The sequence below is a fragment of the Dromaius novaehollandiae genome, chromosome 4 (assembly GCF_036370855.1).
Source record: "Dromaius novaehollandiae isolate bDroNov1 chromosome 4, bDroNov1.hap1, whole genome shotgun sequence".
NCBI lineage: Eukaryota > Metazoa > Chordata > Aves > Casuariiformes > Dromaiidae > Dromaius > Dromaius novaehollandiae.
In genome coordinates, this window is record NC_088101.1 from 13,861,252 (window position 1) to 13,880,902 (window position 19,651).

General features: G+C 39.0%; 1 protein-coding gene across 10 annotated transcripts in view; it reads right to left on the reverse strand.

Moving 5' to 3' along the window:
• The window catches only part of FAM13A (family with sequence similarity 13 member A), a 149,694-nt gene that overhangs the window by 96,077 nt on the left and 33,966 nt on the right, over positions 1 to 19,651 (reverse strand). For 9 of the 10 annotated variants that reach the window (XM_064510460.1, XM_064510464.1, XM_064510463.1 and 6 more), the window contains one exon: positions 18,406 to 18,565. In XM_064510460.1, the coding sequence (XP_064366530.1) occupies positions 18,406 to 18,565 (160 nt within the window). Of the gene's footprint in view, positions 1 to 16,965; positions 17,059 to 18,405; positions 18,566 to 19,651 lie in introns of those variants that run through there. The other variant, XM_064510468.1, reaches the window with a different exon arrangement.

The following is a 19,651-nucleotide window of genomic DNA, read 5'->3' on the forward strand; positions in this document are numbered from 1 at the left end:
GATGTCTGTGTTTTCCCTTAGCTTTGGAATTCAGTCTATGCACGTGTGAACACCACCATCAAGTACAAAACAGGGGTGAATTGGTCCCAGAGCTAAAAGCAGTTACTGGACTGTAAACACGTTTTGCTTTCTTTTCCCCTGCACTTGTGTTTCACACACAGACACAGGAAAAATGGATGGACTATTGCTTGGATACAGCAGATAACTCAGTCTTTGTTATGACCTTTGCTTCATACTGGTGGCTACCTTTCAGCTTAAGTATTTTTAAGTAGCATCAAGCACAGTGGAAATGGTGATGAAATACCAGACATTCTGCTATCTCAAATTACCTATTGAAGCTTTGCTGACCAGTCCCAACATTGCTCTCATACAGCAGACACCTTGCATCAATAGCAATTCTGCCACTGGCTCAGACAGAGGCAAATGGATGCTATTAAGTGTCAAGAACCAACTGAACCCTCTTCAGGGCACGCTTAGATGGGGACAGCAATACAGGCGGAGCAATTGCTACCAAACGGTTAGTCCATACCAGCTCCTTGCATGGACATATCTAGCCCACAGCCAGAGTACCTCTGTGCAGCAGCAAAGCTTATGGCCTCTTGAGAGAAAGATAATCCAAACCTCGGTTGCCACTCTGAATGTAGACTCAGAGCAACCCATCCCCAACAGACAGCAAGGATGATATAAATATTTAAAACCAACTCTTAGCATGGTCACCTGTCTAAAGAAACAAGTACTCCTCTGGCTGTAACTTCTGCCTTTCATTTACTTGGTTTCTTTGAACTCTCCTCACTTTGAAAGAAAAATAAGAGAACCAAGAATAAGAATATTCTGCAAAAATAAGAAAAGTAAGAATTAAGGGTAAGAAGCACAAACATGCCCAGGTGATCGCAGGAAGAAGAGAGACACAGGAATGAACTTACTATGCTGACTACGACTGGTGATTTCTGTTTTCAGTTTTTTACAGGGCAGACTGTCTGCTCATCTCTGTATGCAGCAGACCATTTGGAACAATAGCAACAGTGAAATTACAGTAGGTTACTGTAGTTGCAATGGGTATCACTTGATATTTCAATAGATCCTTAGAATAAAAATGCCATCTCCAGTAAAGGAATCTTAAAGTAAATGCTCTGCAGATATCAGTTGTGGTGTTAAAGAGCAAACAGCAATGAGACCATCAAAAGCCAGGGAACAGCGGTAAGTCAGCACAGTGCCCACTACATTCCTCGATCCTTCCTGTTGGTTAAAAGTTTTAGGTGTAAACACATTTGTGTTTGCCAAAGGATTTCTGCATTAGAAAGTGTGAAGCTATGCCAAAATTCAGATCTGCTCCACCGAAGACCATGTAAGTAGGTCGGAAAGACTCAAACGAATTGTTGAGAAACCTGTCTTTCTCCATGTATGGTATTCCTCCTCTTCACAGCATGACAAAGTATTACAGAGTAATGAAAGAATTTGCTGCCTAACAGACAGCAGTGGCAGTAGGGTGTACTGCACAATAAACCATGAAGTGTAGACAGATCTGTCAAGGAAAATAAATTAGTTTTACATATATATTTCTCCTGCTCCACAATACTGTATAGCTAACTAACAAAGGAATCTGAAGAGCTGAAATAATGACCACAAAGGTTCACTCCAGCTACCCAACCTTCAAGCACTTTTGTTTCCCAGCAATGAAGAATGCTGTTTGCAAACTGTGTAAAAAGAGTAGACTCAGGCCTTAGAGATTTTGAAGAGGGAAACAGCACTTCCAAGCACACCAGTAAAGTGGTATTACATATACCTGAGCTCAACTTGTACATTTTCTTATGGCCCTCTAATCAACAGCAGGCAATTAAAAAGTGACATGACATGTATGCGTTTCACTGAAAGATCTCCAAAATACTTTTCCTCCTGTTGCCAAAGCAGCAAGCTATACGATATTACATACAGAATGATAAAACAAATGAATTAAGACTCCACTAGAAATTCCATTAGACTGTGTAATAATCTATCTAGAAAGACTTGTAAGCTGCCTGTTCCTGCAACATTTGCCTCTGAACTAGAAAAAGAATCAGAAAATACCTTCTATACTGTAATATGATCTTCAAGGTGATTTTATAGGTCTTTTCTACCCCCCATTTTCATGTCACTATGTCTTCATTGTAAGTAGACCTCTAATTTTAACTTCAAGTCATTGCAGACAAATGACTCAACAGAGAAGTGAGTCACGTAGGTGTGTTAGATCAAATTCCTCTTTCAGTGTTTCTAGAAGAAGTTAGAAATCAGCATTCCTGCAGATAGTGTAGAATCAGGCTTATCGCAGGCTGAACTCTATTAAGATGAGCACGTAGCAGTCAGTGATTGCAGGAATCAAGCAGTACAATAATTGCTTTAATTAAGTTGAACGGAGATGAAAAATGAGAACAAGAATGTGTGAGCCTAAAAGCAGATAATCCTTTGATTAAATAATTTTTCATGGATTCTATAACAGCACATACAGACAGATGTGTTTCAGTATAAAAATGCATTTTGTTTATGCAGAAAAAATGCTTCCAAGGGAACAGGAGAGATGCATGCTGAAAATTCAGCATGAAGCTCTAGCTAGAAACATGTTAAACATTAACCTGTACAAGTCTGCTCAATACTGACTGTGGCAAGAGCCTGTATTTGTACTAGACCGAGTGTACACAAACATATTCCTACAGTTCTCTAAAAAGATCATAGTTACAGTTTATTCCAATACTTGCAAATTCCCTGTCCTCTCCCTACCAGCCTTCAACCCATGGTGGCTCTTACAAGGCAATAATTAGCCAGGATTATAATGACTCCACCTATAAACTGGCTGTTTTCTCTTATTTGAACTATAAAACATATTTATACATTAAATAAGAGAAGGGGAAGGACTTTCCACTGCTAAAACAAAAGATGTAAGGTGAAAGATAAAAGCTGCCAGAAGGAACCAGGCAAGCCTAAAAGTCACATTTTTAGGCTGTATAGGTTCACAAACCACTGTGTAAGCTTGTAACAAACAAAGCAAAACCAGAACCTCCAACATGACTGAAGTTGAGAACCTGCTGTTAGCAATGTTTCATTCTTACATATTAGCTCCTAAGTGACTGGCAGTCAGTTTGATGTTACCCTTTAAATCCCAGAAGGCAGAAAGAACATGTGCTCATTTCTAATATTATGACACACTTCAGTGACAAAGTACATTTTGGAGGATATTTTGTCTTTAAATCTCCTGCAAACTTGCAGCTCAAAAATATTAAGTCTTTTAAGATATATTTGAGTATAGCTACATCCACTTCTAACTTTACTATCAGAGGTTAAAAAACTGTACATCTTTAGAAATCTGACCCTACCTCTTTTAGAGCACTTTCTGCTATTGGGATTCAAATAATAAACATAAGTCATAACTTTCAAACATGTGTATATAAAGTTAGGCACCTGCAATCCACATGGAGTACTAAAAATGTCAAACGCTAGTCAAATTAAGTCATATTTGGGAAGACTTAAAGAACAGATGTCTGTCTGGGTTTCTGATGATAAAAATTATGCAGTTGCATCAACTTCTGTGTTTGCATAAAAAATAATTATTACATAATTAGCTATATACATTTCTGTGCACCTCTGAACTACTTAAATTTGCAAATTCAGTTCAGAAATTTCTGAGATTTCTATTCATACGTTTTTAGCTTGTGAAATTTGTTAAACTGTGGAGTGAAATCCTTTCTGCTTTAAAGCCTGATTTCCTTTAAAAGCAATGACCCAGTTACCATCCACCTGGGAGAAATCAACATGGAGCCATAAAATGACAAGCCTGTGTCTCAAACAGAAGTAGTACCAGAGCATCATTCTTCGAAACCATTAGGGACCTCCAGAGAATGCCATGAAGAGTATGTCTGATTCTCAGTTACCACCTTTCCCTTCCCTTGTTAAAAAACAAAAAAACAAAACAAACAAACAAAAAAAACCCTCAGGGACACCATATGTGACACTAACCAAGCTCATGCCTCTTCTTTCTGGAAGGCAGTAGAGGCCTTCACTGTTTTGCTCACCTGTGCATGCTCACTCATCAGTGTAACCTAACTGTTGCCATCCGGAAAATAATCTGAATTCCTGTTCACTTTGAGCAGCTGCCACCAACCACCTTTATTCCCCACACCCCAAAAAGACAATCCCACTTGGGAAAACCGTCACCTCCCATCTGTCAATTCTGAATGAAGCAACAGAGTCTCTCCAGCAAGTCCTCTAGTTCGGGCAGGTTTTGACCACAGCATCAAGCCCCACCATGCCATCCTATTACTTAGGAAAACTTTCCACTAAAAAGAGTATTTGAACCTAAGTAAATAGTCAGAATCTGTACAGGACACTGTCAAAAACAAGGTTTTGGACTAAGTTTCTCTAACCTCTTTTCTTCTAAGCAAGAAGGGAGAAGATTGAGGGAAACTTAGAGAGTATCCAAGTGACTTTCTATCTTTGATAAGCAATGTTTGCTGACAAATGGCCCTGTCAGAAACATATCAGCATAAAGCAAAGCTTCTAGTCATCTACATCTGCTAGTGAATTTAGACGCTTTCATACCTTCCTAACCTTACCATATAACAACAGCTTTCATTGGCCCATTCTGGATCATGGACTGTTATTTTTTGCAAGCTGCATTACTATCATTACCAAAACTCCACAGTACTTTATATTGCTCAAACAGCTCAACAAATCCATTAGCTCTCTCAGGCATGCCTGAGACCATTTTTTAGCTCTGGGTTTATACAGCAGTGGCTGTTGACCTGAGAATAAGATTCTTCAGTAATACTGCTATAAATGTTAATAATTGTCAAGAATCAGTATAGAGCACAGATGACTTGTCCATAACCCCAAAGCTAGGAAAAGAACTCACTTCATTCAAGTGAACCCAGCCCCGAGCTCTTGCACCCAGAACACATACATTATACTGACCCAAGCAGTAGGCCCTTTTCCTCCGTAAGGATAACTTACTAGCAAAACAATTTTTTCCCTCTGGCAGATTCTTTGCAAGTCATACAAAATGCAGGTTTTAAATGCATGAGACTCCACCTCAATATAAGCTTTAAACCAATTAACTATAGAGATCTGAATGATTAGAAAAGATTAGAGCATCCTTAGAATACTCTTTGCCCTATTTATTCTTCAAGAGAATAATCCTTTTATTAGCTGATGCTAATAAAGATAGGTGGTAGAGTACACCAGCTTCTACCTTCCACCCACCTGAATGAAGAAACACAGTAGGTCAAGGGCATCCTTAAAGGAGAGATGGAATCACAGCCAGGCTATAAGCTGTTTGGCAATGCATCTTTCTCAGCAACTACTGCTGCATTTATTCCACTTTATGTTTACCTACATAGACAGACCAGGACTGATGGAATGGTGATGGTGACCAACTACCTACAATTATGTATTTAAATTAATTTTAGTGAGATGACTAACATCACCAGAAGAGACTAAGAAACGCTCACCCTGGCACAAACAGAACCTGATCTCCCGCATCACAAATAATTATACTACTGGCTCTAGGATGAGAACCTTTCAAAAAATCTTGGTAAATTACAACAGAATGAGAAAATAGCTATTATTATAGCTAGCCTTTGTTTATTCAGTATACTTTTTCTTCTTTGAAGCAGAATAAACTGTGCTGGCTCCTCTGTTTTTAAGAGGAATACATACAGCATATTTGCATCTTGCACTGTTATCTGGCTGGAATGCAGAGTTCAAACTGAAGAAAATACAACCCGTGCTTTTACCATTTTCAACAAAATGTTGAATGGACATAAAAATTGTTAAGTTTCAACCTCAGTGAAGTGCAGTCTCAGAGATAAACTGCACAATGAAGGGAATTTATATTCTTTTGTATTTGTAGCACACCACTACACTCTAAAACCAGAATTTAAAAGCATTTGAGCACAAGAGTTTAAATGCATTTGATTACAATTAGCTTAGGAGGGAATTAGGAAAAAAGAGTTAGTAAGAACAATGATTATACAATGTGCTCTATTTTAATGATGCAGACAAACTTATTGTGCTGATAACTTGGCATTCCAAGGTATCTTTGAAACAAACTCATTATCAGTACTGTGTTCATCCTTTCTTCCCTATTTGGATTGTTAATTAATCTCTCTTTGGCCTCAAAAACTGTACAATCAAAGGGAACTGACCCACTGAATTTTCAGTTCAAGCTTTAAAGGCTGCTAGAAAGGGCATCAGGTCTAATTTAAAACCTGTTAACACATAAAAGAAGGCCTTATTTAAAAAAAATGCAAACTTCTGTCACTGTGAAGCTTTTAGTTAACTGGGCTACAAACTAGTTTTTCACAGAAACATGGAGTCACATTCTCTTCCGATATAAAGAAGGTGCAGTGCAGCTCCCTGAACTTCAGCAAAATGTCATCCAATATACACCATAAGAACATTTGGCCCTGTGTCCCAAAATAGAAGTGTTATTACACATGCTTGTTTGCTTAATGACAGACTCCTACGCAAGGGTCCTGATAGAGGAACCAGTTGTTGACAATGTAGAGATTAAACCTGCAAATGTCAGTACTAATCTTTCATTAAAAAGGAAAAGTCATGGTAGCTTGTAGGGAGGATACAACAGAGATTTACAAAATCATGAGTGGTGGAGAGAGGATGGACTGCTCTCTGTCTCCTTCAATTAAAAAAAAAAAGTGGTCCTCAAATGACTCTAGTAGAAGTCATGTTTAAAACAAAATGAATTAGTTCTTAACATAACAGGGAGTAATTTGTGGAACTCCTTGCCAGATGACATAGTGGAAACAAAAAGTTTACATGGGTGCAAAAGGTGATAGGACAAGTACCTTGGACATTATTAAATACACAAACCACATCAAGGCCGGGAAAGCCTCGAGACTAGTCAGAAGCTGGTCAGAAGAGCAATTGAAGGAAATATCAGACATGCCTTGCTCTGCTCTTAACTCCTTCCTGGTCATGTGCTTATGGCCACTGCTGGAAGCAGGACGCTAGGCTAGATGGATCTCAAATCTGAGCTGGGACAGGCATTCTTACGTAGGATGACCTGCTATTAATAGCATCATCCAGTGAATTCAGTGCTGAAAATGATCACAAAACAGATGCAATAGCTGATCACACCGGGACAGCCTGTAGCAGCTGCTTCTGTACTGGGTTAGCAGCTGTACAGTGGCAATATTCTATTTCTCTCAGCAGCATCCCATAGACCAAAGCTATGCAGCCTTTGATTGAGGTAGGTGTCAGCAGGGTCACATTTGCAATTTTGCCATAAGCTATAAGAAAAGTGCATAACAGTGTTGTCCATGTGGCAGTCCAGAAAACACAACGAATTTCAGAGTTTCTGACTCTCTCTTTGTTTAATGTTGGATGAGGGAATATTACCCATCCCAGTGATGCCCCTTGCACAAGGTTCCACCAGAGCATGGCAGCTCAGATGAGACAGTCTGCAGTGCTATCAAGGGTGCCTGTTCACAAGCAAAAGGGCAACAGCAATTACAGAGCTGCTCTTCCTCCTACTCACAATGTAAGAAAATAAGGAATCTCTTTCTCTCTGTGAGCATGGAAAATAGCTCATGGTTGATTAAGACTCCATAAGCCACGCAAAATACCAAAAAAATCTATGTTTAAAGACTAAAATTGTGTAGAATTTTAAAGGCATTTTCTAATTCATGTGGCCACAGTATATTTCATGAATGTTAACCTGATGGAATAACTCATTTTTATTCAGGTGTCAGTTCATACCGTCGTTGTTCAGGGACATGGATGTCTTCAGGAAAAATACAGACAATGATTTAATATGAATGCAAATTTAAAAAAATCTCTCTTTAGTAGGCATTAATTACCCTTTCCTTAATTAACTAATTAACTACCCTGAGTATATTGTACTCAGGAAACGGTGAAAACATGCTTGTTAGAAGGGGAAACAATGCTAGCAAAGCCATTAAACTTTCTTTTATCTAAACAAACCACATAATGAAGGATGAAACATCTAGTATTAATGTAGGAAATTTTCACCTCAGTTGCTATTGAAATAAAGCCAGAAGAATAAAGCCAAATTGGTACCTATCTGCTCTCCTACCTTGCTATCATTTACACTTTTAGTAATCGGAATTCAGCAGAGTTCTTCCAGACAGGAGTAATAAAAAGCAAGATCTTAAGTTTGCAAAAAACGCATCACTGCTTTTCAACCATTAAACTAATAACCTATTCAGTTCCCCTTTCATTTGCTTTTGTTCTCTCAAGGCTATTTATATATGTGACCTCTTACCTGAGACCGTACCTCTTAATAAACAGCTAAAGGTCACTTTGCTTCACTTCAGTACAACCTTAACCTACTTCCAATTATTGTAGAGATTGCCACAAAACACATACGAAGGTCATGAATTGTGATACAAAAGCAACAGATAGATGTGGAAAAACATTATGCAGTGTAAAAAAGGAAATGACAAACATAGTAATAACCCTGTGGTATGCCTGAATGTTGGCAACTATGGCTATGTAATACGGTATTTTCCAGGAGAAAAACAAAAACATGTTTCTAGCAGTCCAAGGGGACCAGTTACTCAATACTGATAAAGTTTAACAGGTGATATTGCGAGCAGAAATAATTCCACAATTTGTAAAAGGTTATAAAGACTATATTTTAGGTAATTGGCTGTTTTCTCCTCTAGGACTTAAAACCCAAGTAACAGGTATCTTTCTGTCTGTAGGGGATGTAACCTCTCCTGACATTGATGAGGAGTTCAGTGAGCAAAGACATTCATCTTCCAAACCCATCCCCACAACTTGTAAGTACCTGTCATATATCAGCTGGCAGGGCTTATGTGCCATATAATCAGTTAATGACCACAATTCAGCTTCTCATGGCTGAAGTACCAGTAAGAAGCCTGAAGCAGAGCTTTAGATAAAAAAACAAATCAAACATTGACGAAGTGACACAGCAACACTGTCCTCCTTGCTGGGTTCACATAATGTGTGTGTGTGCCCTTTGACAACAGAGCTGAGATCAGTAGTAGAGGAACATTTTATTCTCCCTGCAATTCTGAAAGCAGGAGTCTGATTTATCTATTTACTGTAAAGTTATCCATAATTAGAAAAAGCATGATCTAAAGGAAAAACATGACCTAACTGTGGGAGAAATTCAGCCTCTCTGGACATGCATCTCATGTTACAACAGCTCTAAATCAGCCTTGGAATAGCTAGGTTGCATTTCTGATCTAAAAATCAAAATACTCACACGGAGAAGACTTTTTCATACACAGAATTCAGCAACGTTACTTTTAAAAGGAGTATATGATGCTGCAGTAAATTATAGAGTCTTCAGTGTCGCTATATTGTTTTAGTTACCACTGTAAGATTTCCAGCACACAGAGAAGAGAACTCTTTCTTAATATGGAAACTGAGATGTTCACTGCCGGCAATCAAAGTCAAATGGTGCTGGGATTTACAGGATAGATCAGATTTTCAAGAACCTACATAGTCAGACACATACAGCATGCCTGTCCCCTTGTGTACCTTGCACAGTAAGCTCTGTTGCTCATCAGTTGCCCTCAGCCCTGCTTACTACAAGCCTTGGGGCACCTGGAAATTCTGCAAAGCAATGGCTATTACAGTTGCACCAAAATGTACCAACCAGACAACTACTGGACATACTGTGACCTTAACAGTATTTAAAGGAGGGCTTTTCAAGAATGCATAGTACTTCTACTGCAGTCAATGAGCACCTCACTACTCAGTTATAATGGGAAGAAGAATTCATTCAGCGATGAGACTTTCTGAAGATCGCACCTTAAAAGTATTACAGACGAAGTTAATGGCAGAGGCCAGTATGAATTAAAGCCCCACAGGCTGAAAAATGTCTTACACCTTGTCACTTTGAAACAATTCTGACTGCTTGCAATATGCCATTGTTACAAAGATAGCACTGACACTGCCAACTTATTGGGAACAATGCCTATTATTTTGTGTAACTCGATTAATTTAGTGATTAATGAGACACAGAATAAACATGGGAAAATCTGAAGAGGAGGAATTGAGAGATGTGTTAGTAGAAAAATTTCACCCTCCTACCAAACCCCTTTCTTCCCCATGGGTACAGCAAGGATGCTAAGAAAGAGCCGGCTAGAGCAGAGGCTTACATGCTCATTTTACTGTACCTTGTTTCTTGGTGCTGACTTTGATGCTTCCCTTTCTAAAGATGTTGTCGTACTGACTGACAGGGACTTCTCCCAAGTGGGTTCCTAAACCACGATGTGACCCCCCAAAAAAAATAAAAAACAAAACAAAAAACCACAAACTGACAATGAATGAAACATGCAAATACAGATGGGGACACAACGACACATATGGATTTTATTTTCTCTACATTCATGGTACTTGGTGATGGGCAATGATATTACCACTGGTCATTTCTTTATAAAAAAAATTGCCAGACAGTAGAAGCAAAGTTACTAAGCATCTCAACTGCAAAATTTGCCAACTGTGTTCAAAGGAGTAATAGCATACTAGAAATATGGAGAGCAGCATAGAAAGTAAAGTTTGTTATAGGCCTCTATTCCCTTTAAATGTGCTAAATCTTAGCTATTTTATTCCCATAATGTGCTAAAATGAAAATACTGCTGTACTGAAATTCTAGCTAAAGAAATATCACCAAAACTGTTTTTTAGTTTATATACTTCAGCTTTAACATATCTGTGTAAATATTCAGGATTGTATTTAGTAACACCACGAGTTTATAATCTAGTGAGTGCTTTACTGACTTTCAAGAGCAGAAGTATTCTGTTTTAACACTACATATACGGAGTTGTCAAAAACGGCTGAGCTAGGAGCATTACAAAGCTTTTTCAAAATTATACAAGGAATTGTTTGAGGCTCATCTGATCTTTCTCTTGCCTTCCTGAATCACAGCCTAAACATAACAGTCCTCCCTACTTGAGATTCAACAGTCTACTATAGGTGAAGGGTTTGGAGGCTTATAAACTTTCCCCTACAAATCTCATATTGCTGATTTCCTGTCAGCTCACATCTTAAAATGTCATTCTGGCTGAATCACTATATACCCTTATTATAAACATGCCCATCTGCTCACTGGTGGACAGCTGTGAAGTAAATACTAGCTGCGGAAATATTAAACAGAAAACCAGAGACAGACTTCCACAGGTGCTCTTTCTCAACCCCCGAACTTTCCACCTATTTTCCTCTTATTTGAACCTGCTCCTATGCTCTGATGCTCTCTGGCCCAGATGGGAGGGAACTAGCATGACCTGCCCAAATGAGGGAATACTGAATGAAATAGAAACCCTGGTTGAGACCTTTAGAAAGGATTTTCAAAAGGGATCAGTTCCCATTGACTTCTGTGGGGAAAGAATTAATCCAATACTGAAACCCAATCATTAACACCATGCCAGAATGGTCCCAGGCATGAAAGAAGCATAAAGGAAACTATCCAGACCCTGCAAGCTTAGCCGGAGCAGCATAACATGGATTAGAAGTGGGTGCTTTTTTTCCTGACGCAAATAGGAATTGCTGTTGTGTCCTTTGCACGTATCATCAGAGGGGCCAGAGTCTTGAGGTGGCAGAGAAGATTAACTATTCAGAATAGGAGTGTAGGGGAGCCCACTCAACTGTGGAGTCAGTGAGTTCTCAGCAGCTTCTTCGTTTTATCAAGGGGTTAGACCCTCATGCTAAGATATCTAAGCTGAAACAACTGAGGAAGGGGAAGGAAACATTTATTAGTAAAGATCTTGCTTTTGCACCTAATGAAGTTATCAGAAACACTCTGATTTTCAAAAGTACTCTGTGGTAATAGAGTTTTATCACGGACTGCAAAGTGAGCAAAGTTAAGCCAGTGTGGAGAATCTTCTGACCATCATACCTTTCCTAGTCCTTTCTAGGGATGAAAGGCTCAAACTCTGCCAACAGCTGAACAATGCGGTCTGGGTGTTTGACTGAATGCACAAGCGAACACTCAACTTTAAAACGGTGCTGCTGAAGTCATTCTCCTTCATTTAAAACCCAGACTTGGGGGCTTGTGCAGCTGAGTTGGGCATTGACTAAGCACCAGCCACTTGGTTACAGATGCAGTTGCATGTGATGGTCTTGTTTTCCCCCTCAAAAATCTAACTGCAGGCTTGCAGAACACAGCACATACATTTTTGTTGACATTTTAAGTACAAAAATCTATTTTGCCAGCTAATCCTCCCAACTGAAGTAGCAGCTTTTGTTAGTGGACTGGGAATAAACTAGATAAAAACTGCAAGAAGTTAATACCATCTAAAATAAATGGGTTGTTTTGAAACTATTCTTTTTTGCAAAAGCCACCAAGAGACCAGTTCCCATAGCTCTTAAGAGAGTGAAATCCTCCTGCCCAGAGGTCATCAGAATGCACCTTCACAACATTTAGAACTTTGAAATTGAGCTTTTTTTTTTTTACTAGACTTTTTCATTTCAATTTTAAATTAATGTTAATTTTATAATTTTAATTTTATAACTTGGCTTGCTTTCTCTTCTGCATCAGGGGAACAGGACTATCTGCTCTACCACCTAAAGGGGAAGGAAGGGAAAGGCCTTTTGCATTCCTTTCCAAAATATGTAATCAAGCAAGGAGCAGCATTACACCCTCATCACACCAGTGCTTGCACTCCAGGGTAAACATTTCTCTGCTCTCAGCTGACTGGTGCTTAAAATGAAAAGTGCTCTGTCAAGAAGGCATTAGAGGAAAAAGGTGAAAGAAAGAAAAAAAAAACCAAAAGCAAAAAACAAGCTTGCATGGCTATGTAATACTTAGTGTGTTTTCTTCTAAGACAATAGCAACCTAAAAAGCATCATACCACAGAAGTTGACATGTTTACCTGAAATCAGTGAAAGAGTTAATTCCAAGGACAAGTCTCATAATATTTTGCCTGTCCAGATTCCCCTGGCCATTCAGACTAAATAAAAATCCTCTTTGCTGCCTATCTTTGATCATTGGAAAAACCACCTTCTTCACTGTTTTTCAAAGATCTCATTTCACTACTGTTGTAACCGTACAGCAGTGGCTGACTGTACAACACAGGACTATGTGAATAGCACTTTTAAGATCTTTGGACATGAAAGGCCCTAGATCAAAAGCATTATTATTGTTATTACTGTAGATTTCTTAAACCAGTTTATTCAGACAGATCATAAAATTGACAATACTGCAACTCAGACTGATTAATCTTTAAATACATGAGTTATCACTGAGCTTATTGCCCCAAAAATCAATCAGGACTATACTTTAACACACTGGGAATTCTGCTTCAAAACAGAACATAAATAACATTGTCTTATAACACACGTATACTTACAATGTGATAAATGCATAGCAGTTCAGATATACTGCCAGAGGATAAATAGTTCACAAGTGACACTGTCCAACAAGAAAAGAAATAGTTATTTATGAACCTTCAAAATCTGAAATATACCACACAGAGCTGATAGCTAATCAGAACACTCAACCTGCTCTTCCACTCATTTCTCTCTAACTAGCTGAGCCTATCAATCAATAGAACTAAGGCTTGCCCAGACCTTCACAATGTCAGGAAATTAAATCAAAGCTTAGACAAAAGTCTTAGGGATTATAATAATAGCTGGCTGCAAATGGAACCTCTTACATTACAAAAATCAAAAAGCAAAAAGCCAAACTATTTTGGAACAAAAAGTCAAAATTTTTAATTCTTTCATGGAAAGGAATTTCTAAAAAATTTATATTTCCAAAGAAAGCACGTGTTATGCTTCCACCTGCTGGCTACCTGCCTAGAAGATTTTGTGTATCTCATTTGATCAGGTGGAGTGAGAAACTACTGAGGACCTTCTAGGCAAGGCATCAGGGATCTGAAAGCTCAATTCCCCAGTGAAATGGAAACTGTTTTAAAGAGAAAGCTTCCATTTTGTGAAAATCACACTTTTTTTTTTTTACATAGAGTTTTATCGAGAAAAATTCCCCACCACTTCCAACTATAATTTTATGATACGCCTGAGCAATGAACAAGAGGAGGCTTTACAGAATTGGGAACAAAGCAGAGATGGAATGTGGCTTGCAGAGATTTCCTGCTCCTTTACTTTCCCAACTATCACCCATTGAGAAAACAAGCCAAGAAATCTCTTTGCCTGGAGCAACTTAGTTGTCTTTCCCCATGACTGAGTAATCTTTGAAAGAGGAAGTATAATCAGGGTGAAGGTATTCCTAAACCCCCTCACTGAACATGTGTAGCAAGAAAAACAATTCATCTAACAACAGCCCTGTGGAATCACATCTCTTCTTCCCATCTCTGGAATTAATTTACTTTTGGTTCCCCTACTACAGATTCTCTGAGCCCTTGCAATCTGTACCTGACTGAAATGCTCTTCCTCCTTCTAGAAGTCTGCAGCATTGCAGCCTCCCTTAGCTATGTCCAACATGGTGGACGAGACGCAACTTGCTCCCCTCAAGAGCAATTTTTCCTCTCCAATAACATTGCTCAAAGAGAAGTGTCATGCTTTCATGACTTTGTCTGAATGATCCACACGTTCTTATTTTCATTTTAAGAGAGCAGTATTTCCTCCTTTTAAAAATCCATCAATTTTATTGCCAAAGTGTAGAAAGATCTTAAGATACTCAGATCATGAGGCATCAGGAGTCACATGAGTTCAGAAAGGTGGTGAACATGACAGGGTGTATGAGAAGAGGTACATTCCCATACCATGATGAGATGGCATGAGCCACTACTCCCCTCTTTCTGAGTTTTTGCTCCAAACACATGATGTAATGCTGATGTTGGCTTCAGAAGAAGACTCTTATGAGTGGATGACATAAGGAGAACATGCACCTAAGCCAACTCCAGAATGACCAGAGATTGCAGGGAGAAATAGTATTACCCCAGTACAAAGATACCAACCACAGGTAGGCTTCTGTTCTTCCAGTTGAGATTTCTGCACCAAATTAAGAGCTTACAGCCATGCAAAAGATAAGAAAAAGCAGGGCTAGTTTGTGATGGACAACTTGGAAAGGTGTATTCTAGCACTAGAAGTAGATTGTTTGAAGTTGTATTTTTTTAATCTTTATTCTTTGTAAACCACTATTTTGGGGTTTCATATTTTGATTTCAGTCCTTCTGTAAATGTGTGGTATTCTTCTCCCTGTATAAAAATGTTCAAGTTTACAGCTGCTCTTTCCAAACTCTCAATCAAGGAGGCACCTGGAACATCGCTGACTGCTTTGATCATCACTAGGTTAAGCTCTTAATACCATGCAAAAACTAACTTCCTTTAAACACCACCACCTTCATTCTGGGAGCTTTTCAGGCAAGACTAACAGCAGCATTTCAAACAAAAGGAGGCAATAACGCTTGTCATAGAAAAGCATCTCAGTAAGCCCATACTGCATAAGCTCATATTGCTCCCCATACTGCACATTCACAAGGAGCCATAAGGCAGATCACATTACAAGCAGCGCTTTACTAACCTAGAAGAAAAACTATCTCCACCTTCAAGAATATGAAAGATAGGATGACAAAGAAATACAAACTAAGAATAAGCTACAGCATGTGTGCACAGAGACTAGAGCGGAGGAAAGGCCATGTATCACGAGTGCTAGAGCTCTTACACTTCACTTTAGAATGCCTTATACCAGCCTTTTCTTTGGAGTAAGAAAGAAGGGCAAATGGGCTTTGAATACAGGAAAAATAGTGGGCAGGGATTGTGGGAATACAGGAGAAAAATGTAAACACTGAAAAGAGAGGAAGGAGGAGAGTGAAGGCTGTCACAGGAAAGGCAGCAGTGTAGTGATATGGAGTGAAACTGTAGCAATACAGCAAGTGACTTGGGGGAGGGGACAACAGAAATACCCCAGGTCTAAATGTCAGAAGGGAGTGAACAAGATCACCAAGACTCTCCTAGCCTTCCCCTCCTCACAGTGTAAAATGGGGCTGAAAAAGCCATTAAGTTCCCCTGACTTCAGTAAAGGGCAAGCAGGTGTAAGGTCCTCATTTTCTTCCCCTTCCATGGTGCCTGCTCCCCCAGTCCATCATGGTTCATGCTTGTATTTAACACCCTCAAAATCACTAGGGTCTTAGTTTACAAAAGCGTCATCCTGGGCATCCTATGTTTTGCACTCCTTTCAGCAGTTCCTGTACTTGACAAATCTCTCTCTAACCATCTGCAGATATGAATTCACCAATGGCTTTTCAAGAAGCAGTGACTTTGTTCACAAATTACTTGCTCTTTGCTGGACACTGTAATCCAGGTCACGTCAATAAATCTCTGAGGCATTTGTTCTTTTATGACAAGGATCAGCTAGCTCCTACTGTGTACAACAGTTCATGCATTGCAAACTAGCAATCACTTTCCTCTGCTGAACTTCATTTATTACCATTTGTTTTTCCGTTTTACTGCACCATCTCTAAATTATTATATAAATTGGCTAGGTTAGGGGATATCTGCTAGGATACAAGAAAAGTAACCTTTGGGAATGGCAAAAAGCATTCTTTCAAAGGGCTATCGGGCAAATTGCAACACACTTTTCTTATGTAGCTTTGCTACATAAAGCTAGATGCTTGCATTTCTTGCATTGGAGCATTTGGCTTGCTTAAGTTAGAGGAACACTGAACAAGGTCAAATGTTTGTAGCAGACTGCCAGCAGAATTTGGAAGCTGTCAATGAGACCTAAAGACAATGTGAGCCCTTCTGTTTGGGCATACCTCATTCCTCCCAGGCAGTCATCTGTCTCCTGAGGTGAAGAGATGGACGACATTTCTCATCTCACTTGCGTAACTAAATCTTTCAGGCTAGTTTGTTGGAGTAATTCTGGTTGTCACCATGGATTTTGACAGCTCAGATCTGCAAACTAACATGGGAAATCTCCCAGGTTCCCATCTTCGTGCATTCCCAATCACATATAAGTCCCTAGATGTGAAAGACTATTTTGGCTTTTGCAATTGACTCAGGCTTGAAGGGGAAGGAGACATACCTGAAAACTTTCTGCTGGGCTCTTTAAAGTACTGTGGCTTTTTAAAATTACGTTCTTCTTAATCTGTTTTTGATACATAAGTGACCACCAGCTGCTAAACATCACTCTCCTCTGCCAGATAGGTCACTTCCATTGCCCAGAAGTTACTGTGACTTCAGTAATATAGATTAGAGAGGACCCTGCAAAAGAGTCATCAATAGTACTGTCTCCTTCCATGTAAGAATTTTAGGTGAATGTTAGTAACAGCTATAAGATTAAAGGGTTTTCCTTTACTTACTTAAGTAAACACTTAAACAACCAACCCTTCTCAAGACACGTTAGTCTGACTCATACAGATTGCCCTGCAGTTCAGATTAAACAACCCTCTAATAGGTCATTGCAAAGACAGAGATGCTGTCAGATGCTTTCACTTGACTGGCAGAACTCCAGCTCACACCAAACTTCTCACCTCTGCCAAGGTCAAAGACACCAGGTTTTTATAATCACTTCATTATCTGACCACTTCCATTCTAGCCAGTGAAGGTTATGCTGACTTTACCAGTGAGGGTGTTTGCAAAACCCCTTGCTGGGTACAACTTTCTTGAACACAGGAGTTTGTGCCTTGGAAGACAGTAATCATCTGCATAGCTAATACACAAGAGGAAATGAGGCTACTGCAAACCATCCTCACTGACCATTTTCCACACAAACTTGAGGCTGCTTCCTGCAGTGGAGATGCCATAAGCCAGAATTTGGTTATAAAAATTTTGGCCATCTTACTTATTTTTGGTGACTTTTTCTGAACTTTAGCATCCTTTGATATTATGTACATGCCTTCTTCCCACCAAAGATACTGTATTTTAATTATATCATAGTGCTTTTTATTTAATGGCTCCAATATATTTTCTTCTTTAAATAGTAATTGCTAATTAATGTTTCTCTTCTAGTGCACTCACAAATGGCGGCTTCTAGAGTGCATCAAAATCAGCTGTTCTGAGTCAGAACAGGTGGTTTTTAGACTCAGGAAGGTATGAGAAACAAGCAGGCATCAGAGTGGCAAAAGCTAAAGACTTCATACTGTCTTAAAGTATGACAGTCCATCAATCACTGATGTGCAGAGAATAAATGATCACTATGTGGGAAAGCTTGGATGCCTCCTGGAATCATTCCTCCTCATTTGAAAATGTTTAATTTTTAGCAGATGTATTTCCTTTATCAATAACAGTGAACACCCTAACTAATAAAAAATAAAGTTGTTGAAAAGAATCAACTTCCAGACTAGTGACAAAAAATTAGCCTATGAACAGAACTGACTTGTGAAATAACATCCCAATCAATACCAGAGAACATTATTACGACAGAGCCTGCCTCCCACTTACCTAAAAGATTTCTGAATTGAAGCCTGGAATGAGCCTGCCTTATTGATTTGTTGTAAGAAAATGAAATATTAGAGATACTCACTTTGACCAAAATAATTCTTGCTAGCTCTTCGCATGCAGGCTTTTCTTCATCCTTTTTCAAACCCTCCAATTCAAACAAAGTACTGTAGTTTTCCAGCATTTTAGTCATTATCTTGTTGCAGATCTCTTGTTCCTTTATCCCTTCAAATCCGGAAGGCACACTGAAATTGGATGGAACATGAAGCACAGTGTTGTAAGTACTCAGAAGATGAATGTTCCTGTATAAAGTCCCTGTAACATTTCAGTGCAGATACAGGCTGGCTAGCAGGCACATGAAAAACTCTGGCTGGGAAAGAAGGATTATATCTATGTTGGTTACAACTATTGCAGTTTTCTGCAGTTTTTCCTACTGATATTAAAATTGTATCTGCTAGTCAAACTATCTACTCCACAGAATCAAGGTAGAGATCCAGTTGAGACAACTACCAAATGGGACACCACCAACTTCCCTATACATGTATCTAAAAGTTGGGTTCATGACTGCAGTACAGACAGCATGAGGCACTTAAACTCTCCAAACAGTCAATGGGAAAAGTCAGGTACCTCCAAAAAATGATTAATGATGACCTCAAAAATACATGAGAAGAATGAGTCAAAAACCAAAACAAACAAAGAACAACAACAACAACAAAAGAAACTCGCATGCTGAGCAGGACAGTAAAAGGAAATGTTAAGGAAGATCTCTGCAGCTTAAGGTGACCCCAGGCAGTACACCACGTCTGTTCATCTACTTTGTGAGTTTGCCTTTCTCTTTAAAGTAGGCTTATAACTTACAGAGCTTTTCAAAACACAGAAATGGAGGCTGCTCTCTGCAGAACACCCTAAAAGATTCATCTGAAAAGAGAGAGATGGTTTCCAACGTCCACTTCCTGGGAGGATAGCCCAACTACTTGGCTGCAGAAGAGGGTGAGAAGATGCAACTTCTTGCCCTCCTAAAAGGAGCCCCTGTGCAGCCAGGAATGCTTGTCACAGAGCTTGAAGGCACACACAGAAGAAAAGGCAAGATATTGATTTGGAAAAAGTACTGTGTTCCAGTCCATGCTCTATTGCATTCCTTATGTTTCACACCACGCTGCCATCTGGTTAATATGTATGTATATACATATATATACACATATGTAAGTTTATATATACATACATATATATGTATATATATAAACATACACCCACCAGGACACGCAATTAATATAAACATCTAAGGAACATTTTTTGGAATGTAGGCTTTTCTGCATGTATTATTGGACTTT